This window comes from Astatotilapia calliptera, chromosome 18 (genome assembly GCF_900246225.1).
Source record: "Astatotilapia calliptera chromosome 18, fAstCal1.2, whole genome shotgun sequence".
NCBI lineage: Eukaryota > Metazoa > Chordata > Actinopteri > Cichliformes > Cichlidae > Astatotilapia > Astatotilapia calliptera.
The window spans coordinates 11,057,946-11,069,645 of NC_039319.1; the positions used below are offsets into that span (position 1 = coordinate 11,057,946).

The 11,700-nt window shown below is 41.0% G+C and overlaps 1 protein-coding gene across 1 annotated transcript; it reads left to right on the forward strand.

Annotated features, from left to right (window-relative positions):
* The first annotated feature begins 309 nt into the window (after window positions 1-309).
* LOC113011237 (pancreatic alpha-amylase-like) lies at window positions 310-4,964 on the forward strand. The gene is made up of 9 exons (XM_026150681.1): window positions 310-505; window positions 805-951; window positions 1,194-1,391; window positions 2,485-2,715; window positions 3,001-3,134; window positions 3,492-3,714; window positions 3,803-3,924; window positions 4,056-4,181; window positions 4,711-4,964. Exons 1-9 carry the CDS (start codon window positions 338-340, stop codon window positions 4,898-4,900), a joined length of 1,539 nt encoding a protein of 512 aa, XP_026006466.1. The 5' UTR covers window positions 310-337; the 3' UTR covers window positions 4,901-4,964.
* Window positions 4,965-11,700: the final 6,736 nt, after the last annotated feature.

The following is an 11,700-nucleotide window of genomic DNA, read 5'->3' on the forward strand; positions in this document are numbered from 1 at the left end:
GACAGACTTGTGACATGTTCATGACATACTCTGCCCCCCACTCTACAGGCTCCAGCACCTCCTCTGACCCTGACTTAGATAAGTGGAAAAAAATGGGTGGATGGTTGGATATTATGTACCTTATGTTTGCCTTTCTAATCTTGCCTCAAGGATTTTCCCCCTTTTTGCTTGTTTTACAAAAGCAAGAAAGTGTGATAAAAATGCACCTGTTTGGTTTCCACACCCAATGATATATGCCATTCTCTCATTGGTTCAGCAGAGGAAAAAGTGAGTATAAATACTTTGAAAACACTGCGGCAGAGTGTGACTGCTTTTGGTTTTCTCATCGATCAAAAGCATGAAGTTGTTCGTCTTGGTGGCTCTGTTCGGGCTTGGCCTTGCCCAGCACAACCCCCAATTTAAGAATGGAAGGACTGCCATCGTCCACCTGTTTGAATGGCGTTGGGCTGACATTGCTCAAGAGTGTGAACGCTTCTTGGGTCCCAAAGGCTTTGGCGGAGTTCAGGTCTGTATAGCTGAGCATTAAGGGACACATTGGACAATCCTTTCTTTTCCTGTTTCATACACAGACACGTGTGTGTTATGTGTCTGTGTGTGTTTATTTTTGCTATTATTATCAAAACTATTATCAATATTATCAAACTATGCTTTTTACTTTCTCATTAGAATGACGTCTAAACTATCTTTTACTAATGTTTTGACTCACTAGCACTGAGAATTTTTTTTTTTTTGCAAGGAAGTCCTGACTGTAGCGCCAAATAACAACAACACTTGTTGTTGTTTTTTCTCCTTTGCGCTCCTCAGATCTCTCCTCCAAATGAACACATTCTGGTGAACAATCCCTTCAGGCCCTGGTGGCAGAGATACCAGCCAATCAGCTACAAACTCTGCTCAAGATCTGGCAGTGAGGCAGAACTGAAAGACATGATCTCCCGCTGCAACAATGTTGGGGTAAACTAAATTACAGTTGACATTTAATGTTAGGTATTTCAGACTTCTTCATTTGACAGACGTCATTTGACAACAAGTTAATACCAGATTCCTTTTATGAGAATTTTAGAACAACATTATAGACACAGTACCTGGTGGGCTAGAATAAATTCATGAAGATCAACAATTTAACGAATTAGCATGATTTGAAATGACCATGCAAAGAAAATGAATAAAACTGACCTAGTTATGTTAACTAACAGGTTAACATCTATGTGGATGCTGTTATCAACCACATGTGTGGATCTGGTGGCGGAGCAGGAACCCACTCTTCATGTGGAAGCTGGTTTGATGCTGGCAAAGAAGACTTCCCCAGTGTCCCGTATTCTAACTTGGACTTCAATGACAATAAATGCAAGACTGGGAGTGGTGAAATTGAGAACTATGGTGATATATATCAGGTAAGAAATGTCACACAGACAAGTCAAACTTTATTTTAAAAGTTTACTCATTTAAACATTGACTTAAGCTCTTCATACTGATTTCTATTATTTTGACCTTTCTGGCTGTTTTACACCAAATTCCTTTTTTGACTGTTGGCAAAATCTACCTACAGAATCAGGAGAGGAGGAAGTAAATTATATACACTGATACATCTTAAACTCTTGAAATTTTCTTTAATTTCTTTAATTTAATTTTTTAGACAATTTTTTAGACGTAATTATGTTGTCTAGCAGTTACCTTTAACAGGCTAAAATGAACAATTTAGCATCTTAATTGTGTCAATAAAAACATGAATATAATAATTTATGATTATTATGATGCCATCACATTGCTTGGCAATCACCTTACAAAAATAATAATAATTATATAAACGAGTAGGACCTGACCATTGTAGGGGATCCAAATTTTTTGTTGTCTATGTAATTATATAAACAGCAAATAATATCCCTGTTGTCTGACTTTTCACATGACAAGACCAAGGAAAACAATAGCATGAAAAAAATGATACATTTTTAAAAATGTATTTGTAAGATAAGCCTTAAAATACACATACGGTTATGATAGCATTTTAATTTTAGTCATTACTGACTTTTTGTTTTTTTTTTAGAAAAAGGGAGTAAACAACACCAGGAAGACTGAAGCTTTAGTTTATTAAACATGCTGTTTTGAAATAGCAAATCTTATTAAGATCAAATAAATTGCGAAATTTTAAAGCATATATTTTATACTTGATTTTTCTATTACCAAATATTCTAATAATATAGTCTATACTTTCAGATGCTAAACACAACCAGAGCATATTCCTTGTTGTTCATTGCATTTCCTAATTTGAACTAAATTTTCAAAACAGGCAAAGTTGGAAAAAAAAGTCATCTTTAGTTAGAGAAGAGACATTTGTCTCTACCTTCTCATCTTTCTTTTAGAATGACTACATTGATTTCGCTAAACGTTCTAATTGAGAATACTATAGTAGAAACATATCAATTCCAGCACAGTGTACAATGTCTTGCTTCTTAGCTCCACAATCTGAATAAATATGAACTGCTGTAGGTACGTGACTGCCGTCTGGTGGGTCTGCTGGATCTTGCCCTGGAGAAAGACTATGTTAGGGGCAAAGTGGCCGAGTTCATGAACAAGCTGATTAACATGGGTGTGGCTGGATTCAGAGTGGATGCCTGCAAGCACATGTGGCCTGGTGATCTGAGTGCTGTCTATGGTCGTCTGAACAACCTTAACACCCAGTGGTTCCCCGGTGGCGCCAGACCTTTCATTTTTCAGGAGGTCAGTTTTTCTGGACAAACTGTATCTAGAGCAGCCATCAAACAGGATGGAAGAGAAGCATTTACAAATACAAACATTCAAGGAGAACATTAAAGTAACTACTATTTGGCAAGAAAACAAAAGCACATAATGGTATACAAAATGAAGATTAGGGTAATGACAGAAAGAAAGAGAAGCAAAGTGATTTTATTTATTTAAACCCTTTCTAATTTACAGATTATGGATGATATACATTTTGAACTGAATCAGCTTCCTGGGGTATGAATTTCGCGCTTTTCACTCTAGGTTATTGATCTGGGAGGTGAGCCCATTACAGCTAATGAGTACGTCGGCCTTGGAAGAGTGACTGAGTTTAAATATGGTGCCAAAATGGGAGAGGTCTTCAGAAAGTGGAACAACCAGAAGCTTTCCTACACTAAGTATGTGTTGTTTCTACTGGTATATCTAAGGAAAATATTACACAATTTAATATAAAAGATTTCTTTAAAGATATAACAGAGATATGTCATTGTTAACAATACTCTTTGTAAAGGAAAAACAAACAGATAAAAACTACTATAAAGGTGCAGGGTCCGACAAATTGGTTGTCAAAGTCAATTTCACATCCATCATATGTTGACTTTTTGAGAATGAGAATTTTACAGGAGTGTAGTTAGAGTAACCAGTGCAAACTCTATCTTAAGTACTGGTCTGAACAAAGACTTTGTAATGATCAGCTATAATTTAAAAATATATATATAATAAAATACATTTCTTTTTTTCTTTGCTGTGTTTAGGAACTGGGGAGAAGGATGGGGTTTCATGGCTAATGGGAATGCTCTCGTCTTCACTGACAACCATGATAACCAAAGAGGCCATGGTGCTGGCGGTGCATCCATCCTTACATTCTGGGACCCCAGGCTCTACAAGATGGCTGTTGCTTACATGCTTGCCCACCCTTACGGTGTAACCAGGGTCATGTCTAGCTATCGGTGGGACCGCAACATTGTAAATGGACAAGTATGTTCACTTGTCATGGAATGATGCAATATTTAGTGTGTATCAGACGCTTTTTTGTTGAATCCGTTCATTAACGCTTGTATTATAGGATCAGAATGACTGGATTGGACCCCCCAGCAATGGTGATGGGTCAACCAAGCCTGTTACTATCAACTCTGACCAGACCTGTGGGAATGGATGGGTTTGTGAGCATAGATGGCGTCAGATCACGTAAGTCCACAGAAATCAGGAGAAAGCACACTGACCTTATGCAAATTCACATTGTTCTGCTTTGTCAGCTAGACCATCAAAACTGTAGATATCATGTATTATGATTGTAATTTGTCCTTTCTCCTATTTAGTAACATGGTCACTTTCCGTAATGTGGTCAATGGACAGCCTCACTCCAACTGGTGGGACAACCAGGGCAACCAGGTTGCCTTTGGGCGTGGTAACCGTGGTTTCATCGTTTTTAACAATGAGGACTGGTAAGGATTATGTTCTCTTTGTTTGTGTGTGTGTAATTTAAAAAAGCTTAGTTCAAAAATGTCTGTAGTTTTTAAGCCTTCAAGCCTTTTCAAGACTACACTACTACTACAATAATAATAATAATATTAATAATAAGTATTATTATATAATTATTAATTATTATATAATTATTATTATAGGATCTATATAATTATCATATTATCCACAAAAGACATCTGGAAATGAAATGTCTATTGCTTTTGCTGTTACTCCAAACCAGCACTGTATTATTTTGGACTGCTGAGTCAGTAAAACTCTCTCAACAGAGAATGAGAAAAATGAGCTGCATCACATATGTTATGCATATTTATGTTTTCTTTTTTTTCTTTTTTACCAGATATGTAATGCCTTCCTTTGCCCAAGTGGTATTATATAGCTTTATATTTGTTTTTTTGTCTTGAAAGCAGAATAAATATGAGAAAGCAATGGAGTTTAATGGTGGCACTCTTACGACTTTAACACTGGGTTGACCTCTATTTTCGCTTTCAGGGACCTGAATGTCACCCTGAACACAGGCTTGCCTGGTGGCACCTACTGTGATGTCATTTCTGGTCAGAAGGAAGGAAGCAGATGCACTGGGAAGCAGGTCAGTGTTGGTGGTGATGGCCGTGCCACCTTCTCAATCAGTGGCCAAGATGAGGACCCCTTCATCGCTATCCATGCAGATTCTAAGCTGTAAATCCCGGAAATATGACTTCAAATGAATTTTTAAAATTCAAATAAAGCTTATTTTAAAAACTGAAGATGCTCTTTGTCATTTTTGACTTTTGACTTTTGTTTATATTCAAATAATAGACTGACATGTAAATATGTTCATGAATATGTTCATTTATAATAAATACTCTTCAGGGTGTGAAATGAAAACCCACTCATAATATTTAGTCACAATGTATTTAAAAAAATACATCTCATAGTAATGGTGGTCCTAAAATAAAGTAATGACACATTTTTATTGTTTCTTTCCCTGGTGGGTGGGATGGGCTCAGAAAAGAATTAAAGGGTGAGCTGCAGTACTTCACTTACGTGTCATATTTATTATGGGGGGAATTATATCCATTGAGTACAGTAACATAGACAATGTTACACCCTGAAAAGGGGATAAGTCAATCAATCTCAGACACAATGCTGAGCTCCATGTTAACTACCAACAGAGCGCTTAGCTAGCTGCTTAATAGTATCCTAACAGTACAGTGAAACATGAATCACCTAAACATTCCTAGTATTCTAGTGGTACATTTGCAGATATAGTCAGTACAGCTCAACATATATATTTCTGCAGTTCAAAAGCAAAAATACTCATCTTTTTTCTTTTTCTTTTTCTTTTTGCCTGTCCTGTCCGGCACTGTAGCATTCATAATTGTTGTTTGAAAGCCAAGAGCAGATTTATTTTCCCGAGTGGACCTTATGCTATACTGGTGTACTTAATTGTTGTAGTTTATTAGTTATTACAATCAAAATGGACAGGATTGCAGGATGGGAAAGAGAAAGAAGAAAGAAAGAGAAGTTGGGAAGACAGTAAAAATATAGGAGAAATGGGGTAGAGAGATAAAGAGAGAAAAGACACTGGAAATCTGCTTAACCACCTGCTTAAGAAGAAAATAACACAGTAAGGAAATCACAGAAACAACCAACACGCTATAACTACCGCATGTTGTTGAATGCTACTGAGCAGCATCACAACTAATAATGCATGATATGTTTAGAGGCAGCACCCAACCAAGACAGTGTGTGTCTGTTTGTACACCTGTGTGAACATTTGTGTGTACACTTGTGTGTACACCTGTGTGTTAAGGTACCTGGGTCATTGACACAGTGTTTTGAGTTTTGCATTATTATTGAACTTTGATTTTGTTATTATCTATAATTTCTAGTCTTTTGGTTTCTGCGTTAGAGATCTTATTCTTCTGGTTTCTGTCTATGTTCCATAGTTGCTCTGTCTCACCTGTCAGCTGTATCACCTTGCCAAGTCCGCGTCTCTGTGTTATGTTTCCTGTTTTACTTTGAAAGTCCATGTCTCTGTTTCTAGTTTTGCTTCCCTTGTCTCATTAGGCCTGATTTGTCCCAGCTGCGTTTCCCTCCTGTCTCCCATTTCCTGATTGCTCCATCTGTCTGTGTTGCGATCAGTGTTGGGCAAGTTACCTTGAAAAAGTAATTATTTATAGTTACTAGTTACTTCTTCAAAAAAGTAACTGAGTTAGTAAATGAGTTACAAGATTCGAAAAGTAATTAATTACTTGAAAAGTAACTATTGTGTTACTTTAAAAAAAAATGTTTAACCCTCTGGGGTCCAAGGTATAACTGGCCATTTTTCACTACTTTTGATTTTCCCTCTACATTTCAACTTTAAAAAATATTTACTTTGCCTTGTTTGGTATCATTCTTTTCAGCACAACCTCACGTGTCTGAATTTAAACTTATGTTTTCATTTTGACATACTGTATTAACACAATTGATCTAAAATCAGACAAAAAACATAAAATCCGAGTAGAAAAAGTTATATTTTTTTACTGTAACAACCACAAACATGTTTAATGAATCATATTTCATAACTTTAAATGCAAATATAAAATGACAATTTTAAAATCACATGCACAAGTTGTGCAAACTAAGTTATTTGCAGCTATTTACCTTTTACCCTTTTTTAAAATAACCATTTCAAACTATTTACAGAACAATCACGTTCTGCATTCAATAAGAATGAAATGCAAATTATTTGTGCCACTCCAAATATTTCTATCCACTATAAAGGAGAACATCACAGCCTAATACCTGCAGGTCTGACAGCAGCAGGTGTATCACTCCTGTTCTCTACCTGGAGACAGCAGTCGCCTCATTGTTCTGATACACAACACAAAACTACACAACACAAAACTATCCACAACATTACACACTAACTACACAAGACAACACATTAATTACACACTCCACTGTGCTGGGCAGCTCTGTAGCTGCCTTGAGGGAACAAGTCAGGGCTGGCGAGCTTGCTCTCTCTATCTCTGCCTCCACTTCTTCGCCGCTGCTGCAGCAGACTGAGCTTTCCATGGCACCGCTGCAGCAGCTGCATTTGCAGCACCAGAATCCCTCTTCCTTCACGTCGTGTTCTGACCACTCCTCCCCTGGCTCATGCTTGGCATAAATGTGGTCAGGGTATGAGGAGCCGGTCACCGCTGCTCCGGCACTTTCTGTTTCCTTCACCACTCCTGCTTCCAGGAGGAAGCGTCGTCCGACAGCGCTCCTCACCACGCTTGGAACCTCTGACTTCCTTGGAGCAGCTGGCCGAGACAGTTAATGAGGATTCGCCACCCACTGAACAAAGCCTGGTGCCAGGATCTACGGTTCCACTAGTGTCTGTTGAGACTATGACTCCAGATTTTTCCGTCTCAGTGAGTGAGATTGACTGTCTGGCGCGAGCTCTTACTAAGTGTGGAACAACAAGAATAGACACTGATGTTTCCAGTTCAGAAGAATTGAAGACAGTTTCCTGTGTTTTTAAAACTACTGAACGTAGGACTCTTCATGTTTCCCCACCTGCTCATATGCTCAGTTATTAGCTCAGCATTCAGCTCAATCATTAGCTCCGCCATCTGCTCAGCTACCTGTTCAGCCAGGCGTCTCTGTACCTCCTGACCCCGTGTCTGTCTCTGCTGGAGGGTCCGAGGGACTCATCCAGCTGTCTGTTCCCACTGGTGGTTCTGGAGAACCGCTCCACCCATCTGTCTCTGCTGGAGGGTCAGAGGAGTCACTCCAGCCGTCTGCCTCCATTGGAGGATCCGCTGACGGCTCTGGTGAGTCCATTCAGCCACCACCTGCACTTTCTATGCCATCGCCTGTATCGCCACCACCTGCTCCTTAGTTATTTTGTTGTGTTTAGTAATAAAACTGTGTTGAGCACACTTTTTTGCCTCTGTGAGTCTGCACTTTGGGTCCACCATTCCTGCCTACTGCACACAGAACATGACACTGCGTGTGTCAGCATGCTAGTATTAATAAGGTTGGTCCATGTAAATATCTAATAGTGGGTGTGGTGAGCCATAGCCCTGCCCCCCATGACATGAAGCATGCATGGAGGAGATCCAGGCGTCACCTAGCAGCCATGGTGCAGAAGCCAACGTGGGCTACAGCGACGAGCAGGTGGGCGCACCTGCCCACCCCCTAAGTGGTATCCAAAATACTGTACCTCCCTCCATCCAACCACACACTTCTTCAGGTCGGCCGTGACCTCACCTGCCTCAGGGACTCAAGAACCATGGTAGATGGCAGTATATGCAGCATGTAGATGCAGCACCAGGTCTAGGAGGTGCTGGAAAATGCCTGGGGTTCTGAACAAGCAGAACAAAAATGTGACAAATAGGTATATCCCATACGGAGTGAAGAAGGCCATTTTGTCCTTGGACTCTGCAGACAAGAGAATCAACCAGTAGCTCTTGGTTAAAATTGGTGTTGTGAAAAATTGAGCCATGCCAAACCAGTCCAGGAGCCCATCAACCTGGGGAATGGGGTAGGCATCTCAATCACCTTGTGGTCATCGACACAGAACCATATAGACCCATCTCTCTTCACTACAAGAACTATGGGGCTATACCACAAGCTGTACGACCCTTCTATTACCTCTATTTTCAGACAATTTTCAAACAATTCTCTCTGAACAATTTGTCTCTTATGTTCAGGTAACCCGTATGGCTGTCAATGCACCATCATGCATACTGTGTTTCAAAATGGTACTCTATGAGAGTAGGCAGGGGGGAGAACACATCTACAAATCACACAGATGGTTATCCCAATGGAGAGAGGCAGGAATGGGAATGGAATTTGGGACTTCCAGCCCAAACTCATCTCTTCCCTTAACCAGACTCAACAGAGAAGCGTTTTCAGCCATTGAGGAGATTGAGGTGTTATACTTGTTTGGCTCCTCCCATGTCCAACTGTAAAATAAAAAATGGTAAATGGCCTGTATTTATATAGCGCTTTACTAGTCCCTAAGGACCCCAAAGCGCTTTACATATCCAGTCATCCACCCATTCACGCACACATTCACACACTGTACCACCATAGTCAGCCCACTCGCCATGTCTCCTTGCCACTTGGCAAGTAACTTTAAGCTTAAGGATGGAAGCAATACAATACCTTGTCTCCCGTTGAAAATTTCCTGTCTATCCCCTCTGTTGTACAGGCGTTGTTGACGTCCCTGGGCCTAAAGCAAATTTTCCTGTGACAACTCCCCTGTGCAGCTTTGCTCTTAGGTCCAGGACGTGCTGAATCTAACTTTTAGCTGGGTTTAGATCTTCCACCCAGTTTTCCTCAATTAGGTCTAATGAGGTCTAAAGTGTGCAAGACATGAACAATGTGCCCTAGTCAGTCAGTATCGCTTTCGGGATGCCGACTCTGGAGATGACCTGAAACAATGCCTGCACCACACTCTTGGCAGAAATTGTGCACAGCAGCACTTCTTCGGGAAATTGCGTTGTATAATCCACCAGAACTAATACAAAATAATATCGTACTCTGTTGAAATGACCGACAAGCCATTGCCAGTGTGTTCAAATGGGACCTCCATTACCAGTAAAGGGCACATCAAGTGACCATTATTTTAGTGGTAAATCCTCCATGGAGTGTGTCAATGGAAAATTGTATTTAGTAGTCAGTATAATCTTTTAGTGATATAAGTTTGCATATGATAAAATACTGCATGTAGTTATTTGTATTAGGAAATATTTAACCATGTATGCTTAGAGGCATATAATTAATTGTGTAGTGACAACAGGCTGCAGGCTTGGTGTGCACTCCAGGAATGCACCCCCACGTCCTGGGAGCATGAGAGGTTGCACCTTGTTTTATTGTTTTAACATAGCTATGTCTGTTTTAGTCTAAGTGCCTTTTTGCCTAGATGAACCGCTGGACTTCTTCACTGGGTTATCTAGGGTGAACCATCTAGGGCGGGGGAGGTCTACCCTCTTCCTGACCAAGGACGTGCCTTTTATGACCCTTTGATCAGCAGGACACACACACACACACACACACACACACACACACACACACACACACACACACACACACACACTGAAGTATAAATAAAGACCGGGGCAGTTTCTTAGTGCGAGTCTCTCAGTAGGGAGCTGCCCTTGCTAGCAAGAACTCTGTGTGTTTCTCTTCTCTGAGTCTTTACTGAAGAAGTGTTTTAGAATATTTTCCCTAACAGAGTGAATCACTGGAGCTGGCGGGGTCATCTCCTCCTCCCTATGTGATCATGACCTGCTATTAAAGGTCATGATCACATCCCAACATACCGCCCCAAAAGGTTATAAAACCCCAGCCAATTTGTTCCTAGAATTAGGGGATGCAACAGGTGGGACCTAACTGCAGCCTTTACTCTATACATTTAACCTTAAATTTAATATACAGTGGCATAATGGGATACTTGAGAACATCCCCATGAACACATATGACCTCCACCTACTAAAACCTCCATCAATGCTCTGGGTTGAACCAGGCTTTGGTGGACCAGAGTCTGTGTGTAGCCTGTGTCCACCACAGCCTAGTGTATACCCCAATGACACCTTACTGGAATGCTGTACGTCCATCCTGGATCAGGGGACGGTCCCAGAGACCCGGTGATGTGGAATACCTGCCCCACCTTCATCAATGGACACTCCCGTCTCAGGTGTCCCAGTCCAGCACTCCTGCCCTGGCGTTTGTGCCGGCCTCCATGGTTCAAGTACTGTGCCTGCCCTGTCCAGGCCACAGGAAAGCAGATTGGCCAAAAAAGGGGTTTGTGGGCCGTGGCTGTGGTGACCGCTCTGTTGGGGACCCTCTTCCTCAGTGCTGGCATTAGCTGCAGTTTACTGGCTGCAGTTTGCTGAGCGGCTGGCTGTGGCTCTCCACACCCTCAGTCTGCGCAGCCATGTGGTCCTCTGTGAGGGTGACGGCTGCCTTCAGGTTTCCTGATGGCAGCGGACCCGTCGCTCTAAACTGCTCTAGTGCCACCAGTGCCATTATCTGCGCTTCTCCCTCCGATGGCCCAGTCTACACAGCTCTTGCACTGACTCCACACCTCTCCAGATCCTGGTGTCACAGATGAGCTACAGCTGCCTCATCATCCTCGTTGGCACTGCCCCTTGAGCCTGCTGCAACAGAGGCATAGACCACAGCCCTGCCAAAATTATATTTATTAATCATGTAAATTGGACCAGAATTGGACATGATCCGCATGTCTATTCAACGTCCAATGTTTAGTTGGGCCTGATTATTCAGGACCTTGTATGTATTGTGTCGACAGAGGTGGGACAGAGAGCGATTGAAGTCAACCCAGGTTCCCCTGTCATCATTCTGAGATGGCATAAAAAGTCTTAACATCCAGCGTTATGTGTTAAAAATGATCAGAGTGAACAAACAGAGCTTTCCTTTATTTGCTAATAGTAGATAATTTTTATCAATTAAACACGTAATCGATAGTTCTGATCAGTATGTTAAATGAGAAATGTA